This window comes from Furipterus horrens, unplaced genomic scaffold, assembly GCF_987537825.1.
Source record: "Furipterus horrens unplaced genomic scaffold, mFurHor1.1.pri manual_scaffold_2, whole genome shotgun sequence".
In the NCBI taxonomy this organism is placed as follows: Eukaryota; Metazoa; Chordata; class Mammalia; order Chiroptera; family Furipteridae; genus Furipterus; species Furipterus horrens.
This window is the reverse complement of record NW_028327172.1, coordinates 105,903,767-105,926,997: the sequence shown is the minus strand read 5'-3', so window position 1 is coordinate 105,926,997 and position 23,231 is coordinate 105,903,767. Positions and strand designations below refer to the sequence as shown.

Below are 23,231 nucleotides of genomic sequence, written 5' to 3'. Positions count from 1 at the left end.
ACCATAGCAGAATGAAAAAGCCCTCCATGATCTGACCTTTGCCCTACTCTACAGCCTCTTCCCATGTCCATTTGAGTCTTTGGCCTCACTCTCATACTTAGGCCACAGCATGTAGTGCTTCCCTTTTACTTGGCCACTTCTATCATTCATCAGAGTTGAATATGCACATGACTTTCTCGGGGTTGGTCCTCTGTTCCTCTTGCCTTCCACACAACCCCTATCACTGTGTGAAAATTATTTATGCAAAGTCTATCATCTCTACTATATGAAGAATTTCCTGATGGCAGGGTTGCTACTGGAGTTATTTCTACCAAATATTCACCAGAAATGTGACAGTCTCCCACCCTTTGAGCATCTTTCCTGGACTATCCTATCTAAATCAACTCCTCTCTGCCATCCCCTGTAACCAGTGGTGTGGTGGTAAATGTTTAACAACCAGTTTTCCAAAATGAAAAGAGAAGAAGGAAATGCTCATTGGCAGCATTTGCCAATTTCTGTGGTGTAAATACAGGCAATCCCCATATAACACGATTGTTAAGTTTCCTAACAAATGCCGTGCTATGCGAATCTGTGTTATACAAAACAAAGAACTAGTACAAAAAGGGGGGTTAGGTTCCAAAAATTTTTTAAACATACTATTTTATTTTTATAATTAAGCTCTATTAACCGAATGCATTTTCTTTTTGACAGGATATCTTCATCCTCTGAACTTTCTTCAGCATTATCTTGAAGTCTGTGCTCTACTTTTTGTAAAAAATCTGTTTATTTTAGATTGCTTGCTTTTAGCTGAGATCTTTATAAATTCCGTTATATGGTGCTAAGTACTTCTGAAGTTCTTTCTTAATCTTTGTGCTCCTTTCAGTGCAAGGATCTTCATTTAAAAAATATGACTAACTGTTCGGCTAAGTCTGGCCTTTCTTTACACTTTTTCAAGTAAACTGTTTAACTTCTTCATTTTCATCAGTGCTATTGTCCCCTAAGTTATCTTGGCACGTTCCAGATGTCATTTCCACCAAAATTGCTTCAACAGTTTCTTCTTCTACCAGCAATTCTTGGATATCTTCTACAGTCACATCGTGTTAGAGTGAAACTATGTTATAGAAGTACCATGTTATATGGGAGTTTTCCCCAATTCTCTGTGTTAGAACGAAGTTGTGTTATAGAAGTACCGTGTTATACTGGGGATACCTGTATTCCCACCATGGCTGATGTCAAGCTACTAACATTTTTGAAAATTTAACAATCAGCTTTCACAAGCTGGTACCAGTTGACTACAGCATACCTCGACCTGTAACTCACTAGTCTCTTAATTAGATTTAATTTCCTTCAGATTACCCATTCTTATCTAACATTCTTTTATGTAATCATAATTTATTCATGTATTATCTTTCTGTCCTACTGGAATTTAAGCTCTATATTTTGTCTGTCCTTTTCATTGCTGTATCTCCAACACCTGAAATAGGGTCTGTTACAGAATTGAGGTTCAAAATAATTGTTAAGTTAATAACTAGTGAAAAGTGCTGCAAAGGAAATATTTAATTCTGACTCTGTTCTCCCCTTCTCTTATCCTGTAACTGTTTTCTCTTTCTAAAAGATGAGGAGCTAAAATGATCATCTGAGAAACTAAAATACATTTATAAAGTAAAGTGATATAATTTTGTGTGTATTAAAAGCAGATATTGTGGGTCTTAAAACTTACTTGTTGGTTTGGTCCACAAGTATATTGATCCCATCTGGAATTAAATCAGCATCCTTTTGGTCCCAGTGTATCTGTAACCAAAATATATTCAGAGAGCAAACATGAAAGTAAGTCTGAATAATCAACCATAATACCATTATTGCCAATATATTCTTCCCTATGTAATTTTAAGTAGCATGGAGTTAAATAATTGTTTATGTAATTCAGCCTTTTAAATACATATAAAAATTTTAAACCCACCCCAGGATATGTTGTAAAATGCTTTTAAGCATACTGATCCATTTAGTTGTTTACATAGACTGAAAAATCACTTGTATTTTTACTTTATTTGAGAGTATATAGACATAAGGTATAAAATGAGGAGCTGGTAGGGGGAAAGTCTTACAGTACAGAAGTAAAATACCATTCAAAAAAGGAATCTCATATTTGAGATATTGTAATAAAGTTATTTTATAAAAAAGGTTAAAGCTAAACTATAATCTGATGCTCATTAGTACTTTGGACCCTGAGAAAAAAGACACCTACTAAGAAGGGCTCCTTGTGTCTAACTAAAAAGAAAACAGAGCCTAGCAGCCATTTCTACACAGGAGCCTGTCAGGCAAAGTGCACTTCAGGGAGAAGCCTGCACTGAACTGCCTGTGTTTCTGCCATCTGAGCCAGACCTTTTATATAAAGGAGTTCCTGGAATCCTATTTCGAGCAATAGGACTGAGGCTTTCCCCATCCAATCGGGGCTGCTGCAACTATATCCCCATCAACATCTTCATTGACCGACCAATCAGGATAGTGCCATTTGGCACTGCGAAGATTTGGAGTCCTCATTTGCATAAGGATGGATCAATTAAGGACCATGGGCCAGGACTTCTGTCTGTATAAGCCAGATCCCATGTGGCTCAGAGAGCATGTTTTCCCTTTCCACTGAAGACTGTGTTTCTCTGGTTGAGCTGAAACATTGAAGATATCTCACGCAAGCAGAGTGGAGCAGACCAGTGCACACCAGAACAGACTGGCACAGCATGGACCAGACCAGAGCAGAGCGGCGCAGATCTGCACAGCACAAAGCAGACCAGCAAAAGGCAGAACAGAGCGGAGCTGTCTAGCCAGAGAGGGTCCTGGCCCCAGGGCTGCCTCTCAGCTGTGCTGTATCACAAATGAGCTGTTTTGCACTGAATAAAGTTTCCTTCACTGCACCCCAAGTTGGGAATTCCTGTTGGCATTGAATTGGCACCAATGACAATCAGTTGACAGTACTCACAGAAAAATGTATGTATAATGCTTCTCCAATGTCATCAGCCTCATAATTTAGAACTTCTTGCAAACGCCTAATGAAAATTTTGTTTTAAAAATTATGTTAATTACTCATAACATTTCAAAAGTAATAAATGCTCAATGGAAAAATTTTGGACACTACAGAAAAATATAAATGCCATGTAAATTTCTTCTCCTCTACCTTCCCACTCCCTCTTTCTAGAATTAACCCCTATTTACAGTTTTGATGATTGGGCCACTGTTAGCAGACACTACTGTGTCTTGGTGGAAATGACAAAAAGGAGACCATTCTTCTAGGTCAATGATTCTCAACCAGGGCTACTTTTGCCCCCACCCCCACCCCCAGGGTACACTTGAAAACATCTGGAGACATTTTTGGTTGTCACAGTTAGAGGAGAGTTGCTACTGGCATCTAGTGGGTGTGACCCTGTATGCAGCTCAACATCCTGCAATATCTGGGATAGCCTTCCACAGCAAAGGTTTATCCAGACAAAAGTGTCAGGGTTTCTTCAACCCCTGCTCTAGATTGTCAGGGCATACACTGTAAATCTAGCCAGTTTACTCTCCCACTAACAGTACATGAAAGGAGAGTCTTGTCCCCCAATCTATTGTTCGCTGTATATTTTAAGGAAAACTTTTTAATATTTGTCAATCTGTAATCAGAAAAATGATATTTTATTTTCATTTGTATTTCCTTGATTACTAGTAGGTTTGAGAATATTTTAGTTCTTTGATTAACCATATATACATATTGTGATAACATATGTACGGGTTTGGCAAAAGCAGGTTTAAAGTGGTGAGCAGGTAAAACACAGAGTTTATTCTTGTGTTATTATTTATTAGTTATTGTATTATTTATTTGTATTTTATTATTATTGCCATTGTGTATTATTTCTTATGATTTCTCTTTTAGGTAATGATGGTGGGTAATTTAACCTACTTTTACCCATCCTTGTATATTTATACATCACAGATACTAATCCTTTGTCTATCAAACATCATACGCTGCCAGTGTTTTCCTCACAGGATATGAGGGAGGACCAAAAAATACCCCGGAATTCATTTATAAAAAATTGTGTATTTATTCTTACATGTTTAAACTTCTGTCACCTTCAAAGTACTATACATTTGATGCAATACACCTATCAAGACATTTTTACTCCTGCTCAAAACAGTTTTTGAACTTGTCAACTTTGATGCGTTTTAGTGCTTCTGCCATTTTTTATTCCACCTCTTCCACATTAGCAAAACATTTCCTTCTGAGGATATTTTTTATCCAGGGAAACAAAAAGTAATGACTTGGGATGAGATCAGGTGAACAGGGAGGGTGGGGCACAGGAGTCATGCTGTTTTTGGTCAAAAACTGCTGAACACTCAGCAGAGTGTGGACAGGTGCACTTGTAAATCACCCGTCATGAAACGGACAAACACATTGAAAGTCTTCAAAAAAAATTCACTGAAGCTGAATGCAGCCTCTCACAACAACACCAGCTGGTACATTGATACAGAACACTCACCTAGCAGGGGAAGCCTCTACTACAAGGGGCTTGCCCTCCAGAAGACAATTCTGGTCTTTTGGGGTCCAGAATATAGTTTTCCTTTTAACTTAGAACAAGCATTTTTAATTCTTAAAAATAAAGTTGATAACACGCTGATTTATTTAAATAAAATATGATTAAATAAAATTTATTAAATAAAATAAATTTGATTAAATTTAAATAAAATATGATTAAATAAAATAAATATAGCATAAAGGGTTCTCATTAAGAATATCATGTATTGTCCACAGTAACTGTTTCCATTTGGATAAATTCAAGAGACTAGGCTCTTTATTTTACTGGTTGATAATTAGAGGAACATTTGGCTTTTCTCCATTTTTGAAGGTTTACACACTTGATTATAAGTCATGCTAAAATTCAAATTCATCTAAACAGCATACATTTATTGAAATTGAAGACCTTGTATGTGTCTGTGTCTGTGTGTATGTATATGTGTATATATATGTGTAACATTATTTATGCCTAAACAACTAAGACTTACTTGGTAAAGTCCTGGAAAACCATTTACTTACTTCCCCAAAAGAGGACTGAGTTCTTTTAAATCTTCCAATGATGGCTTTTTTCCCAGAAGTTTCTTAAACAGAGCCAGTGGGAAAGGAATATTGGCAACATTTAAATTGTATAGGGAGAGTCCACATAGCATCCCAAAGAGAAAATATCTCTTTTTCTCAAATTTAGTCTGGAAAAAGAGAAGGAAAAAACTCATATATTATAAATAATCAATAATCCAGTGGGTTAATTACATTAGTAAAAAAATGTTTTTGGTTCCCTTTTCTAAAAGTCACAAATTAGAAACAAAATGGGCTTCATGAAAATAAATATCAAAAGTTCTTTAAGAAAATATTTTATGATCATGCTATTACAGTTGTCCCAGTTTTTCCCTTTGCACTCCCTCTGCCCAGTAACCCCCTTCCTTCCAGCAATACCCTACCCCTTAGTTCATGTCCATGGGTTGTGCATGTAAGTTCTTTGTCTTCTCTCTTTCCTATATCATTTTTAATATGCCCCTGTCCACTTTGTTCCTACCAATTGTGCTTCTTGATCCTTGAACCATTTCACCCTTCTTCCTCCTGCCCCCTCCCTGCACATAACCCTCCAAATGATCCCCATACCTATGATTCTGTTCCTGTTCTGGTTGTTTGCTTAGTGTGTTTTTGTTTTTGTTTTAAGATTCGGCTGATGATAGTTGTGAGTTTGTTGTCATTTTAATGTTCACAGTTTTGATCTTTTTATTAAGTAAGCCCATTTAACATTTTATATAATAATGGCTTGGTTATAATGAACTTTAGCTTTACCCTGTCTTAAAAGCACTTTATCTTACCCTTCCATTCTAAATGATAGCTTTACTGGTTAGAGTACTCTTAGTTGTCAGTCCCCGCTTTTCATCATTGTTTTGAATACTTCTTGCCAGTCCCTTCTTGCCTGAAAAGTTTCTTCTGAGAAATCAGCTGATAGTCTTATGGGAACTCCTTTGTAGGTAACTCTCTGCTTTTCTCTTGCTGCTTTTAAGATTCTACTTTAACTTTTAGTATTTTAATTATGATGTGTCTTGGTGTGGTCCTCTTTGGGTCCAGCTTGCGCTTCCTGGACTTGTATGTCTATTTCTTTTGCCAAATCAGAGAAGTTTTCTTTCATTATTTTTTGACATAATTTTTCAATTTCTTGCTCTTCCTCCTCTTCTTCTGGCACCCCTATGATTCGGATGTTGGTACATTTAGAGACATCCCATAGGGTCCTTGTACTATCTTCATTTTTTAAAATTCTCTTTTCTTTTTGCTGTTCTGGTTAAATGCTGAGTTCTTCCTTATATTCCAAATCGTTGATTTGAATCCCCACTTCCTCCCCTCACTGATGGTTCTCTGTGGATTTTTCTTTAGCTTCACTTAGTGTAAACTTCATTTATTCCTTTATGTTGTTGCTGTCCTGAATGAGTTCTCTGAGCATCCTGATCACCTGTGTTTTGAACTCTGCATCTGATAGGTTGCCTGTTTCGCTTAGTTCTTTTCATGGGGTTTTGTTCTGTTCTTTTATTTGGGCCATATTTCTCTGTCTCCTAAATTTGGAAGCCTCCCTGTGTTTGTTTCTGTGTATTAGGTACAGCTGCTTTTTACTCCCTGTCTTAGTAGCATGGCCTGTGTAATAAAGGCACCTATAAATTGTGTGGGGTGGAGCCTCAGATAATCATCAGGATGGGGCAACCCACTTCACCGCTTTGTGACTCTGTGTGTGGGGGACGGCTAGGAGAGAGGACAGTGCCGCCTCCTGACTTCTGGAGATTTGCCTGGCATTCACCCCATTTCCAGTCACTTCGCCCACTTCCTGTATGTGACTGGCAGGCTTGCAGCTGTTGCCCTGGTGGTGAATCCTAGAGTGGGTGGGTTTGCATACATTCTGAGTCCGTGCGGGCCCTCTAAGCTGAGTCTCCTGAAAATCCACCCATTTCTTCCACTGCCCCAGCCTCTACTGGCAGGATCCCTGGCCTTTGCCATCTGGCTTGGGGCTGGGATCACTTGCTCCCAAAGTATCCCTCCCAATTTTTATGCACCATATGTGAATATGGGATCATCTGTTCTGCTACCACCTCTTGGCACCACACCATGTCTCTGTGCTTCTCCTCCCATCTCCGTGACTCTGCGCCTCCTACCTGTCTGGATGAATGTGGCTTCTTTAAATCCTTGGTTGTCAGACTTCCATACAGCTAGATTTTTTTTTACCATTCTGGGTGTTACTTGTTTTGAGATCTGGTTGTAATTCTTTCTATGGTTGCATGAGGAGGTGAAGCGTGTCTACCTATGCCTCCTCTTGACTGGAAGTTACCAAAATCTAAGGTTGTTAAACAGGCTATAATCCAATTCAAAATTCTTCCATAAATTAAAATAAAAATTAAGAATTCACAATAGTATATAAACGAATTTACATTTTTGTTAGTAACAGCATATCTAGAATATTAAAAAATGCTCAGATAGCCTTATCAACTAAGGTTTTCAATATTTAATTTTACTGTCTTTGCCTTCAAATTCATGTAGAAAAATGATACTGTGGGAGGAAGGTGAACTTCATCTACACTTTCAGCAGGCGTCACGCATGTCAGATGTGTGTCAGACAGGTAGTGTCCCTTTGGCAATACAGCCCTCAACCTAGATGTCCTTATGGGGACAAGCATATGAGTCAGGGAAGGTGACTGATGCTCTTAACTGTGAAGGCGGTTGAAGGAAGAAGAGTCCTGACGATATTGGCTTCACTCTCCTCTCTTCACTGGGCACATCTGGCCAGGCCATCACTATAGCCCAGCCAGAAGATCAATAGCCTGCTAATTCTTTTAAGATTTCTGTTCCAGCACCAGCCTTGCTATTAGTAGGTGCATGACTCTGGACCACTCACTTAATAGTCTGTGCCTCAATCTACTTGCCCTGCTTTCTTCTTAGAGTAATTGTGAGGATAAATGTTAAAATGCCTTTGAATTTTGAAAATGTGTGAAAAATACAAGTACTCTCCAAAGGCGGCCTCTTCTAACCTAGTCAGTCTTATTTCCCATACCTGTAATGTGTCCCCTGGTTATAGTTGATTTGGTCTCTTCACTGAGCCATAGATGAATCAGACTTTCGTCTGTTTTCTATCCAGGTATATAGCACAATGCATAAGAGTAAGGGCTTTGTCCAGTCCTGAATTCATATCCTAGCTTAGTCACTTGCAAGATGAATGTCCCTAGTTTATTAATCTTTCTGAGCCGCAGTTTATCTGTAAAACGGGGACAAACCATCAACATCTCAGAGATGATGTAAAGTTTCTTTTCCTCCTCTCTATCCCTCACTTGCACCTCTTTGATCTATTTTGTCCCCATCCCCAACATCAACCTCAGATCTCCACTTTTCCATTCTCTAATCACTTGAGTCCCCCTTGATTTGTCTTAACAAAGTATCCCTTAAATTTGGAAGTGCCCTAACGTTTTCATGGTGTTTTCACACTTGGATATATCCCTTGTCTTGTTTTTTCCTCACAACAGTCCTGCAAAGCAGGCAGAGCCGAAATTATGACAGCCATTTTATAGGTGAGGATACTGAAAATTCAGAATAAAACCAAGAAGCTATATGACCAGACCACCACCACTCAAGATTAGAATTCTGGGCTTCCAATGCTACATCAGTGCTTCCTTCTCCACCCTATCATGTTCAACAACTATTACACATAAAGTCAGCAATCTTTAATTTAGAAACAATGCTAAAGCTCCTGGTGTTTTAGTCCTATCACTCCATCAACATATACAAAAGGAGGAAAGAGATTCTGTCATATACTGATTTGAATCTCCCAAAATATTTAATACAATGTAGAACCTCAAGAAACAGTCAATAAATGCTTGTTAACTGACCCATAAAAATCCGACCACTTGTATACCTTGGCCATTCCTATCTTTTAGAGGTTTATTCTTTCTCAGAAAGAAAGAAAACACTTTTCAGAACTTTTTCACACGTACTCATCTTTCACCTCCTCTTTCCTGTCCCCTGGGTTCCCAATTTCTACTGTGGGAAGAACATTTGGAAATTTATTGGAAAGGGGATCCATAAACAGACTCCACGTGATTCTTTTTAGAATTTATTTACTCTGAGTTACTAATAGAGAAATGAATACATGTTTTTTGATACTTTAAGGAAATGTTTACATTTTGAGGATTTTTGTAAAACTATACTTATTGCAGAAATGAATCACCTTATCAGAATTAGCAATTATCTCTAGGATTCTATTAATAATTTCTCTCCTAATTGAAACATTCTAGATTACTGCCTCTCAAAATTTAGGAAAACACCCAAATATCCATCAGGGGTGACAAGATAAACAAAATGTAGTACATCCACACAATCGAATATTACTCCGCAATAAAAGGAAATGAACTATGGATATGTGCAACAACATGCATGAGTCTCAACATAATTATGCTGAGTTAAAGAGTACAAAGACTACTTATGATTTCATTTATATAAAATTTTAGAAAATTCAAACTATAATGACAGTTGTTGCTTGGGCATGAGGTAGGGGGCAGGGGGAGTAGTAGGGTTAGAAAGGAATACAGGGAAACTTGGGGGGCAGATGTGTAGGTTCATTATCTTGATTTTGATGAGAGTTTCATGGTATATATCAAAACTTATCAAATTGGACAATTTATGTACTATTTATTGTGTCTCAAGTATACTTCATTAAAGTTGTTTAAAAGTATAATGTGCATATGAATTACCTGGGGATCTGATCTGGGGTAGGGCCTGAGATTTTGCTTCTCACATAGCTCCCAGGTGATCATGGAGCTGCTGCTCTCTGGACCATATTTTGAGTAGCAAGGCTCTCTATGACCTAATTTTACATTGTTATGTGTGGTTCTTATGTTACAGTATATGGCATTCTTTTTTCTGTTCTGAAAAACTGTAAGAAAACAAGTAAAAGACTTACATTGACAGGAAACCACATATGGGAACCTTCTTCAGGATACATGAACAGTCCATATTCTGTCTTGGTCATCTTCTCAAATATACAATGGAAGAACTCGGACTTTACTCCTCTACCCATAGATTTAATTTCTTCAATAAATTCAATCTGAGGAAAGAGAACACTCCTAGGATTAAAGTAGAATTCCTTGACCTTTATGGAAAAGCTTCAAACCTCCTGCAGTCATCAGAATTCCCCAGAATCCCACAGCCCATACCTCACTGCAATTTATTCTTCTTTAATTTGCTACTGAGCAGCAGATGCTGTGAGCCTATGTACTGTCAAATTATTGTATATTGAATGCATGGATCCTTTACACTGCCACATGAATCAATGAAAGGGATTTCATCAAGACTTAGGCATTCACTAATTATGTTGACCAGCAACTTCAACCAGATTTTGATGTGCTTCAGTCCCCTGGGCCCCTAAATCCCCTGATTGTTTTATCTTGTCTGCATCCCATCATTCAGACTTTACAACTTTGGTTCCAGCAACTATTTAATTTCTCCTGCCTCTCCCTCATTAGAACTTCTGATAAACAGCTCTTTGCAGTAACCATCAGACCTGACTGTCCATATCCCTTGTGTGGAAAATTAATATGAACTAGTCCCTCTTTCTAAAGTCTACTTCCTTTCCTGGCTAATTTCTTTTTATCTTTTTAATATTAGCATCATTAAACTTGACTAAGAGTTCTCTTTTTGCCTGGGAGATCTTATCTGTTGCCACTTTGATCTACCGACTGGTTCCTTGGCCACAGTGTCATCTCCAAGGGCCTGTCTCACATTATATCTGGACATCCCAATAACAAATTAAGCTTATTTCTGATTTTCTTATCCCTGCTCATTTACTCTAGCAAGTCTGCCTTCACTGTGGTCAGGGCCCACTCATAATGAGCCTTGACAACCTTGCCTTGTTCACAGTTTGTATTTTGACCTGATCTGTCTTGAAGTTTACCTTCTTACCAGTTTGCCATCTCCTATAGGCAGGATCATTCTATTTATTTCGTAATAATCAATGTCTAAAGGAAAGTAGGTACAAAAGGAGAATACAACTAGAAAGTCTGGCTTACAAAAGAGTTTCTTTGTTTCCCATTGGTGTCCCATGCTAGGAAACATCCCTCTCCTGTCTGAGTCTCACCCTCCAGGTTCTGGTTTCTTCTGAGAACCTAACTCTTCCCCTCTGGTTGATATCAGGAAAATCCACTCCCTTCTGAATAGACTCCAGCTCTAATCAACATAGTCATTATTTTATGGCCTCAATAGGGCAAATAGCCTGGGGTACCACAAAATAAAATTCCTACAGGCGCCCACAAAGGATGAAGCGAAGTGTGGCTAGTTAGAACCAATATAGTAGTAGAATGTCTATAATTAAATCTAGAGCCAAAATGCAGGAAAAGTATCTGTTCTACCTGCTGCTCGTTCATTGCATTCTCTTGACCCATCCCTTTTGCATATGACTTCGCGGTACTTCCCATTAAAGAGGCTGAGTTTATTTCTCCAGCCTTTTATGTAGGTTCAGCCATTTGACTTGCTTTGACTAAAGCAATGTTTGTTGTATGACTGTGCTTGTATATTGTACCTCTGGCACTGCTGTGAGAAGGACATGCTTGCTGGTCCCAGGAAGAAAATGAAAAATGTAGGAAACAGAGCCAGAGTGCCCCAGCCAGGCCTAGCCTAGATTAGCCAATCCGTACCCAACTCCCAAACATGTAAACATGTGCATACAAAATCCGTAAAGCCACCCAGTTGAGTTCAACCTAGGTCAGCAAATCTTCAACTGAACTGCAGATAAAATAAATTATTGGTTTTTTTAAGTCATTAAGCTTTGGGATGGTTCATTATGCATTCTTATAGCAATACTGGTTAACTCATAATCCCAATGTTCAGTTAAATGTCCCATAGCTTTTCTCTGAAGGGTAAGTGATGAATTCTGGAAATCATAAGGTTGATAACTACAGCTGCAAATTCAGGCTCTTCCTTTGCTATTATTATATAAATGTTTCCCTCCCACATTAGTAAAAATGTCCAGTGAGACTTTTTACTGTACCACTAATTCTTTCTGGAGGTCAGGGACTTCAGCTTTGCTTAACTGACGCAGAGAATCTTCAATTAGGTGACTTCGTCTGACTCGAAGTAAAAATGTGGGTGATGGAGAGAATTCATTCATTCCTAGAGGAATCATTTGCCCAATCTTTAGCTAAAAGTAGAAAAAAAAGAAATATTTTAGGAATACTCATAGAAATATTAGGAAGTATTTATTATTTCAAATAAACCTATTTTGTCTAACATACATTTATGCCTACAATTGCTACATATACTCATATGGTAATTATTTAGGAAAAGAGCATCATATGTACACTATGGAAGATAAAAAAGATGGTAGAATCTATGAAACTATGGTACCTAGTAATTGTGTTCAGGGGATTAATCATCATGAATGTACAGCCAAGTAACTAAAAGCTATCTTAGATTACCCTATAGCAAACATGATCCTTAAAGGCAATAGTGGTGTTCAACACACTGAGACATTTACCCATCAGTATTAAGAAGCAGAGTGTTAGCACTATAATCCTCGAGAATATAAGGGCAGTTCAGGAGTTTAGGGATAATGTTAGATGTAGGAAAAAGACTAGAGGAAAGACTTGCTCAGAAAAGATTCACTTTCTCTTTCAAATAACTATGATCTACCTACTTACTGAATGTGCATGGGAACTCCCTAAAAATATGTCACCGATGGCCTCATTTTGTACCTAGTATTGTTCTCTGTCACCCTACATACTGCTTCATTAAGCTTTTCTGAATTCTCAACAAGTCCTCACCACTTTAGTCCCCTGATCTTGTTTCTGCTAGACTCTTGGAAATTACTGTCCTTGCTTTGACCTTTAACACTACTCTAGAGCCTCTGCTCTAATATCACAAGGACAATAAAGGAGTGCTTAGGATTCATAAATCAACACCACCATAGTGACAGCAAAACAGGTGGAAAATAGCTATCCTATTCCAGGTTTCCAGGGTGGGTGTGGCTGCCCATATTTGCACTCTACAAGCATCCAGAGAAGTGTGTGTGTGTGGCTCTGGGCTTGGAAAACGCTTGTCCCAGATGTCTGCCACCACTATATACTGAGAAATTATACGTGATTGCACTAGATTCTTCTGGCTTTTCCCTTTGTTGTAAAGAAGCCACACATCTGTAGGTAGATGGAACAAGTGCCACTTCCGGTCCTTTCTGGTGGTGGGTCATCTCCTGTGGCCCAGGAATCTGCAGCTCTGGGACACTTCAGCAATATTGACTGCTAAGCAGTATGTTCCATGTCTCTGAGAGACAGGGAGTGGCCAGAAATATCCTGCACTGACTATAGCAAGGAGAGTTGTATGTGTCCTGCTGTAGGCCCACCTTCTCTCACCTAACCAAGAATTGGACTTCGATCCTGTACATCTTATTTTCCACTTTCTCTACTCTCAGTGTCCATGTATTGGTCTCGCATTTCTACATTTGTGCATTTGAATTCATAATCTAGTTCAGAGCTTACAATTTTGACTATGTCCATCATCTAGGTTTATTATAAATAAGTGTGGCATTTATCAATTTATCAGGCATAGCTCTACAGTTAATAGAGTATAAAAAGGAAAGTTTTATTACTGAAATGACTCCTTTTGTGCATGTGATATCCCAGACTTTTCCATGTTTCACTTAGATGGTCCACATCTTTTGAATTATTAGTAAAAGTAATGGGTATGTTTCTGATTCCTGTGAGTCTTTAAAGTATAAACATCATAGAAAATAGATACAAACTTTTCCTGAGGAATGGCCTAGAAAACAAGTCTCAGCAATCAAAAAATGTTTGGAAAATCTTCAGCATAATGTCTGGGCACAGGGTGAGCGTAAGTGAAAACTAAGGCTGATTGTGATAAGAGAGACAAAAGAGCATGTGAGTGTTATGTGGGAATAATACAACTACCAGAAAAAGAACAGAAGGGGGAGAGTAAATGGAAAACTGGGAATAAAAAAATATCAATTGGGGCTTATCAATCAAGCTCTAATACTCATAAGCAGATATGCAAAGACTAATAACTAAGAACATAGTATAGTCACTAAAACTGGACAGAGGAGAGGAAAAGAGCAGTTACTCGATCATTTCAGTATTGCTCATAGTAGGAAAACAATGGTTATTATCTAAAGAAAGTGAGGACTCAGGCATCATATAATAATGGGAAACATAAATTAAAATTAAACTGAAATATCGTGGTTAACCAATTGAACTGGAAAGATCACGAAGCCTGGTAACACTGCACTGGTGAGAGTGTAAAGGAGACATTTCATACATTGCTGGTAGTAACATAAATTGGAACAACCTCTATGCACAAAATAGTTAACAGTTAAAGAAAAAGGATCAAACATCATTCTACCTTCCTCTATAAATGATTTTTCAGGGTAGGCAAACATCCATGATTGATGAGGAAAATTTCTAACAGGATTCACTTCATAACTTTGAAAGAAATAATCATAGAAATATTGCTATTTTACAAACTTCAATGAAAGCATTGGATGGAATTATTAAATAAAAGATTGATGGGAAACATTACAATGGAAAAATGATGTGGTCACCAACTGAACCCGCTGAAGAATCTCAGCATAAATAAGAGTGAAACAACCAGAAATAATACACTGAAGCATGGAGAGGTGAAAAGATAGTTGGCCTGGGATTTGCTTCAAAATAATTCAGCAAAAATACTAACAACTAGAAAAACAACAACAGTAATAAATGGAAGTGTGGCAAAATGTTGATGACTGCTAAAACTTTGTGATGGGGTTCATTAAACCATTAAGTCTATTCTGTATCTGTTTGAAATTTTACATAATAAAAAAAGGTAAGGCATACCTACCAGTTTTTTAATTTTGGAATCAGCTTGCCATAATTTAATTTTGGATAGCAAATTAAAGATGAATGGAAATTCACTGAGAATAATGTGAATGTAGTTTCTTGCAGGCATCTAAAAAACAAATAATAGTTTTGATAATTAAAAGAAGAGAAAAACTTCATTTCTTTACCTCATCACCTTGAATAATTTCTTTTATACTTTTTAGGATCTGTTTTTAAGCTCCAAATTACTTAGAAATACATTTCTAAGAAAATGTATTTTTTTGTGAGTGAAAGATGTTTAAATTTTCACTGATCATCTAACTTAGCTAATTTTGCATTGCAATAGGGTATTCTCAAATACTGATTTATCAAAGAGATACCTACATAGCTACTAATATGTCCCCTTTAAAGTGTGAAAATATTCAGAAGTAAATATTTTACTCTTACCAAGTTACACATAATGATCATTTCCTGTCTGTCTTTATAAATGTTCAACCAGTCGGAGAGTTCCTTTATGTTGAAAGTATTCTCTGGTAGTTGACAGTTAGCTTTGTTTACCTTAAAGAGAATGTGACCTGTGAAAATCATTTACTATCAATAAATGATTTAATCTATTATATATATGGCTATTATATAGGTAATCTGAATAGAGCTCAACAAACCCAACACGTTTATCAATGATGAAGTAGAGTTCTATAAAACTTCCCCTTTTTTAATCTGTATTTTCTCCAATTTCACAAATATTTAAAAAGAGAAGATGTTGGCAGTGGAGATAGTAAAACAATTCTTAGGGCACAGGTTTACAGGATATAGTTTCTAGATTTTGAGAATAAAAGCACTATAAAAATCCAAGGTATTTTTGACAAATTCAGCTGTTTTCCCATTAATTGAAGAAAATGAATTTAATACACACTATTTGCCAGCTGTGGGACAAAGCATAAGCTAAAAGTTGTCCTACCTTACACATAGCTTAGTGTCTAGTATAATAGCAAACTCTTTCTTAAACCCAGATAGTAAATACATTGAGATTGGGACCATATAGTCTCTGGTGCAACTATTCAACCCTGCCATTTTGTAGCATAAAATAGTCAGACAATAAGTAAACAAGTGAGTGTGGACTTGTTTCCATTAGCTGCCCATGCACGTAAACTTCCAATTGGTGAAAACAACAAGTACAGTAATCAGGCATCTAGGATACAGTTTCTCGTTGGAGAAGTACGTACTTAAATGGGTTTCAAGAATGCCTCTTAGAGGGAGTATGCTGGAAAATCAGAAATCTAAATAAAGCTCCATCAAATCAAATGAATTCAAAAGACAGAAGCCAGGAAATAAAGAATCTAAGAATATAAACTAAGGAGAGAAAAACCAGATGTACAGGAGAAAAGATCAACAAATAAAATGAGGGGTTCTTGGGTACTTGAAGAAGTGAGGCAGGGGCCCACTGTGTTAAAGTACATGATTTTCTAACCTCTTTGCTGTACATCTGAAACTAATACAGAATAATAGTGAATGTAAACTGTAATAGAAAAATTATGAATAAAAGTTTTTTAACATTGGTTCTTAAAAACAAACAAACAACATCAACAACAACAACAAAACCCCAGCTTCCTGGTAAGACTAATCCAGGAAGAAAAAAAAGGCAAATAACCAATACTAGAAATGAAAACTATACATCACAGAGAAGTCCATTATAAAATATCTTAAATCCTCATAAAGTTTCTCATTTTTAAATCCCCAATTATTTTATGCCAAATATTTCTCTTTTATATACTACTTTAAAAAATATTTGACTCCACATGATTCATATTTGTCTTGTTATGACTCCTCTTGGCCATTCACAATAGGATTAAAACAGATGAAATATTTAGGAATCAGTTTAACAAAGGAGGTGAAAGATCTATACCTGAAAATTATAAGACTTTGATAAAAGAATTTTTTTAAAAAGAAAATGGAAAGATATTCTGTGTTCATCGGTTAGAAAACTTAATATTGTTTAAAGGTCCATATTACATAAAGTAATCTATAGATCCAATAAAATTCCTCTCAAAATTCCAATGGCATTTTTCACATAAGTAGGAAAAAACAATCCTAAAATTTGTATGAACCACAAAAAGACCCTGAATAGTCAAAGCAATCCTGAGAAAGATGAACAAAGCTGGAGGTATCACATTTCCTGATTTATAACTATACTACAAAGCTGTAGTAATAATAAAAAAAAAAAACAGTATGGTACTGGCATAAAAATAGACACATAGACCAACAAAGCAGAATAAAGAGGCCAGAAATAAATACTTGTGTATTTTTCAAAAACACTTACTTATTTTTTAGAGAGAGGGGAAGGAAGAGAGAAAGAGAGAAAAACATTGATGAACCATTAGTATGTGCCTGGACCGGGGACTGAACCCACAACTCAGCCATGTGCCCTTACCAAGAATCAAACCAGCAACCTTTTGCTTTGCAGGAGGACACCCAACCCATTGAGCCACACTGGCCAGGGCTAAATCCTTGCTTATTTGACAAGGGAGCCAAGAATACTTAATAGGGAAAGGAGAGTCTCTTCAATAAATGCAGCTGGGATAACAAGATAACCACATGCAGAAGAATGAAATTGGACTCCTATTTTACACCACTCAGAAAAAATTAACTCAAAATGGATTAAACACTTAAACATAAGATCTAAAACCATAAAACTCCTAGAAACAAACATAGGAGAAAAGCTCCTTGATGTTGATCTTGGCAATGACTTTTTGTTCTTTTCCTTCTTGTTGAATTCATTGGGGTGACACTGGTTAACAAAATTATACAAGTTTCAGGTGCACAATTCTACAACACATCATCTGTACACTGTATTGTGTGTTCACTACCAAAAGTCAAGTCTCCGTCCATTACCATATATCGCCCCCAAACCCTCTGTCACCTCCCTCCACTCCCCCAGTCACCACAATATTGTCTGTGTCCATGAGTTTTTGTTTATTAGATTCCACATAGGAGTGAAATCATATGGTACTTGTCTTTCTCTGGCTTATTTCATTTAGCATAATGCTCTCCAGGTCCATCCACGCTTTCTGAAAGGATAAGATTTCCTTCTTTTTTATGGCTGAGTAGTATTCTATTGTGTAAGCATACCATGGCTTTTTTTCATGCACTCATCTACTGAGAAGGCACTTGAGCTACTTCCAAACCTTGACTATTGTAAATAATGCTTCAATAAACACAGGGTTGCATATATGCTTTTGAATTAGTGTTTCGAGTTTCTTCAGATATATTCCCAGAATGGAATCCCTGAATCATAAGGCAGTTCCATTTTTAATTTTTTTAGGTAACGCCATATTGTTTCCCAAAGTGGCTGTTTCCAAAATTCATTCCCACCAACAGTATATAAGGGTTCCCTTTTCTCCACATCCTTGTCAACACTTGTTGTTTGTTGAGTTGATTACAGCCATTCTGACAGGTGTGAGGTGATGTCTCATTGTGGTTTTAACTTGCATTTCTCTGATGATTAGTGACATTGATCAACTTTTCATATGTCTATTGGCCATCTGCATGTCTCCTTTGGAAGAGTGTCTATTCAGGTTCTTTGCTCATTTTTTAATTGGATGGGTTTTTTTCATGTTAAGTTTTGAAAGCTCTTTATAGATTTTGGATATTAACCCCTTACCAGATATATTGACGAATATGTTCTTCCACTTAGTAGGTTTTCTTTTAATTTTGTTGATGGTTTTCTTTGCTGTGCAAAACTGTTTTGGTTTGTAGTCCCATTTGTTAATTTTTTCTTTTGTTTCCCTTGCCTGTGGAGATATATCGGATAAAATATTGCTACGAGCAATGTCCAACATTTTACCACTTATGTAATCTTCTAGGATTTTTATGGTTTTGGATATAACATTTGAGTCTTTAATCCATTTTGAATTTATTCTTGTGTGTGGCATAAGACAGTGGTTTAGTTTCATTTTTATGCACAAAGCTGTCGAATATTCCCAACACTATTTGTTGAATAAACTATCTTTAGCTTGCTTCCACTATCAGATATTGACTGTAAAGGCATGGGTTTATTTCTGGGCTCTCTATTCTGTTCCATTGATCTATATGTCTGATTTTTATGCCAATACCATGTCGTTTTGATTACTACGGCCTTATAGTATAGTTTGAATTTAGGTAAAGTGATTCCTTCAACTTTGATCTTCTTTCTCAAGATTGCTGTTGCTATTTTGGAGTCTTTTGTATCTTGATAGGAATTGTGTTGAACCTACAGATTGCTTTTGGAAGTATGAGCATTTTAACGATGTTAATTCTTCCTATCCATGAACACAATATATGCTTCCACTTATTTGTATGTTTTTCAATTTCTCTCTTCAGTGTCATAATTTTCCAAGCACAGGGTTTTTACATCCTCCATTAAATTTATTCCTAGGTATTTTTTAAGCAATTGTGAATGGGATAGTTTTCTTAGTTTCCATTTCTGATAGTTCATTATTGGTGTATAAAAATGCAGCTGATTTCTAGATATATTTATTTTGTATCCTGCTACTTTACTGAATTTATTTATGAGTTTTAACAGTTTTTTGGTGGAATCTTTAAGGTTCTCTATATACAATATCATGTCATCTGCAAATAATGACAGTTTTACTTCTTTCCCCGTTTGAATGCTTTTTATTTATTCTTCTTGTCTGATTGCTGTTGCTAGGACTTCTAGTGTTGAATAGGAGTGGTGAAAGTGGATATTCCTGTCTTGTTCATAATCTTAAGGGAATATGGTGTTGGTTGTGGGTTTGTCTTATATGGACTTTATTATGTTGAGATATGTTACCTCTATTCCTACTTTGCTGAGTTTTTATCATAAATGGGTACTGGATTTTATCAAATGCTTTTTCTACATTTATTATATGGTCATGTGGTTTTTATCCTTTATTTTGTTTATGTGGTGTATCATGTTTATTGACTTGCAGATATCATGGTGTATGATATTTTTAATGTATTGCTAGATCTCATTTGCTAATATTTTATTGAGAATTTTAGCATCTCTCTTCATCAGGGATATTGGCCTATAACTTTCTTTCTTTGTAGTGTCTTATCTGGTTTGGGAATTAGGATAATGCTGGCCTTGTAAAATGAGCTTATGAGTCTTTTCTCCTCCTGAATTTTTTGGAATAGTTTGAGAAGGGTAGGTATTACTTCTTCTCAGAATGTTTGTTAAAATTCAACTGTGAATCTGTTCAGTCCAAAACTTTTGTTAGTTTTCTGATTACTGCTTCAATTTCACTAGTGTAATCTGTCTATTCAGATTCTCTGATTCTTCCTGATTTAGTTTTGGAAGACTGTACATTTCTAGAAATTTATCCATTTTGTCCAGATTGTCCAATTCGTCGGCATATAGTTGTTCATAATATTTTCTTAAAATCCTTTGTATTTCTTTGGTGTCAGTTGTTATTTCTCCTCTTTCATTTATGATTTTATTTATTTGGGTCCTCTCTTTTTTTCTTGATGAGTCCGGTTAAAGGTTTGCCAATCTTATTTACCTTTTCAGAGAACCAGCTCTTGGTTTCACTGATCTTTTGTATTGTTTTCTTTTTTAGGCTATTTCACTTATTTCTGCTCTAATCTTTATTATTTCCTTCCTTCTATTCATTTTGGGCTTTGTTTGTTATTTCTCCAGTTTCTTTAAGTACAAAGTTAGATTGTTTATTTGAGATTTTTCTTTTTTTCTTGAGACAGGCCTATATGCTATGAATTTCCCTTTTAGGACTGCTTTAGCTGTGTCCCATAGATTTAGGGTTGTTGTATTCTCATTTTCATTTGTTTCAAGGTATCTTTTGATTCCTTCCTTGATCTCATTGTTAACCCATTCACTGTTTAGTAACATGTTATTTAGCTTCCATGTTTGTGTGTTTTTCAGTTTTTTTCCTTGTGATTAATTTCTAGTTTAACAGCATTATGGTCAGAGCAGATGCTTGCTATCATTTCCATCTTCTTAAGTTTGTTGTGACTTGTTTTGTGTCCTAACACATGGTCTATCCTAGAACATGTTTCATGTGCATTTGTAAATAATGTATATTCTGCTGCTTTGAGTTGAACTGCTCTGAAAATATCAATTAAATCCATCTGATCTAGTGTGTCATTTAAGGCCACTGTCTTCTTGTTGATTTTCTGTCTGGAAGATCTATCTATTGATGTCAGTGGCCATTCAAATCCCTTACTATGATTATATTACTATCAGTCTCTCCCTTTATGTCCATCAAGATTTGCTTCACATATTGAGGTGCTCCTATGTTGGGTGCATATATGGAACATGTCGTTTTGTTGGATTGCTTTTTATCATTATGTAGTGTCATTTTTCTCTTACTACAGTCTTTGTTTTAAAGTGCATTTTGTCAGATATAAGTATTGCTTCCCCAGCCTTTATTTTTTTGCATTTCCATTTGCATGAAATATCTTTTTCTATCCCTTTACTTGTAGTCTGCATGTATCTTTCATTCTGAGTTGGGTCTCTTGTAGATAACATGTACCTGCATCTTACTTTCTTATCTATTGAGCTACCCTGTGTCTTTTGATTGGAGCATTTACATTTTAAAGTGATTATTGATAGTTATTCTATTAACTATGTTCCTCTGTGTTTTCTTCCTTCTTCTCCTTTTTAAAGTAGGCCCTTTAACATTTCTTGTAATATTGTTTTGGTGGTAACAAACTTCTTTTATCCTTTGTCATCTGAGCAGCTCTTTATTTCTCCTTTAATTTTAAATGAAAACCTGCTGGGTAAAGTAGTCTTGGTCGTAAGTCCTTGCTTTTCATCTCTTTCAATATTTTATGCCAATTCCTTCTGGCCTAAGAAATCGGCTGACAGTCTCGTAGCAGCTCCATTGTAGGTAACTAACGTCTTTCTCTTGCAGCTTTTAAGATTCTCTCTTTGTCTTTAACCTTTGCCATTTTAATTATGATGTGTCTTGTCATTGGGTCTCTTTTGGGTTCATCTTGTCTGGGAGTTTCTGTGCTTCCTGGAATGTGTGTCTTTTTTCCTTTACCACCAGGTTAGGGTAGCTTTCAGTCATTATTTCTTCAAATAAGTTCTTGATCCTTTGCTTCCTCTCTCTCCTTCTGGTACCCCTATGATGTGAATGTTGTTACACTTCATGTTGTCCCAAAGTCCCTTAAATTATCTTCATTTTTAAGTTTTTTTCTTTTTGCTGCTTTGATTGGGTGTTTTGTTTTGTTTTTACCTTGTCTTCCAAATTACTAATTCAGTCCTCTGCTTTACCCAACCTACCTTTTATTGTTTTTCAGTGCATTCTTCATTTCTGATTGGCCCTTTATTTTTTAGTGGTTTCTATGTCCTTTTTAATGCTATTGAGTATACTTATAACCATTACTTTGAACTCTATATCTGAAAAATTGCTTGATCCCACTTCATTTAGCTTTTTATCTGGAGATTTCTCCTATTCTTTCATTTGGGTCCTGTTTCTTTGTCTCCCCATTTTTGTTGCCTCTTTGTGGTTGTTTCTATGTATTATATAAATCTTCTATGATTCCCAGTCTCTGTGGGGTGGCCTTACATAGTAGGTGTCCTGTGGGTCTAGTGCTACAGTCTCCTTGACCACCTGAGCTAGGTGCTCCAGGAATGTCTCTTGTGTTGGTTCTGCAGGCCCTCCTATTGTAATTGAGTCTTGATTGCTATTGGCCTGTTTGTATGTGAGATTGACTTTCAGGCTGGTGTGAGGCTCATCCTTAACCATGGTGTCCAAGGTACTAACCACATGAAGCAGAATTCGCCTCATCAGGGTTTGATGCTTGCTGAGCTCTCACTTTGCATATTCTGTTTGTGAAGCTTGTTGGATCCTGCTCTGATATTGTCTGAAGCTGGCCACTGTGTGTGTTTGTTCTGGGCCTCTTGGGAGGTACTCTGGTGCAGGCCAATTAAAGATGCTGCCTGTGACTGGCCCTCAGCAACCAGTTTGGAGCTACAATGATGCACAATTTGTAGCTGCCTCTGCTGGACCTCGGTATGTGCAGAGAGGACTGAGCTGCTTACCAAGGCAAGCTTTTACCAGCACCAATCCTGAGGACAGGTTTGCCTGCCCCTGCCCGACAGCTGCCTGTTAGGCTCGGTTACCCATCCATGTGGATTCTGATATCATGCATGAGCCTGAAAGCTCAGCAATGAATTTTTGGATATGACACCAAGGCACATGCAACAAAAGAAAAAGTAAAGAAATGAACTACAGCAAACTAAAAACCCTCTGCACAGCAAAAGAAACAGTCAACAAAATGAAAAGGCAACCTATTGATTGGGAGAAAATATTTCCAAATCATATAGCTTATAAGGAATAAATATCCAAAATATATACAGTACTCATAAAACTGAGAAAAAATCTGATTATAAA

General features: G+C 36.6%; 1 protein-coding gene across 1 annotated transcript in view; it reads right to left on the bottom strand.

The window, feature by feature from the left end:
- Nucleotides 1-23,231, bottom strand: part of HERC6 (HECT and RLD domain containing E3 ubiquitin protein ligase family member 6) — a 64,372-nt gene that overhangs the window by 2,977 nt on the left and 38,164 nt on the right. The window contains exons 14-20 of the mRNA XM_090266294.1: nucleotides 15,307-15,417; nucleotides 14,882-14,989; nucleotides 12,045-12,194; nucleotides 9,963-10,106; nucleotides 5,039-5,205; nucleotides 2,954-3,020; nucleotides 1,700-1,770 (exon numbers count right to left, since the gene is read on the bottom strand). Coding sequence (XP_090122420.1) covers nucleotides 1,700-1,770; nucleotides 2,954-3,020; nucleotides 5,039-5,205; nucleotides 9,963-10,106; nucleotides 12,045-12,194; nucleotides 14,882-14,989; nucleotides 15,307-15,417 — 818 coding nt within the window. The remainder of the gene's footprint in view (nucleotides 1-1,699; nucleotides 1,771-2,953; nucleotides 3,021-5,038; nucleotides 5,206-9,962; nucleotides 10,107-12,044; nucleotides 12,195-14,881; nucleotides 14,990-15,306; nucleotides 15,418-23,231) is intronic.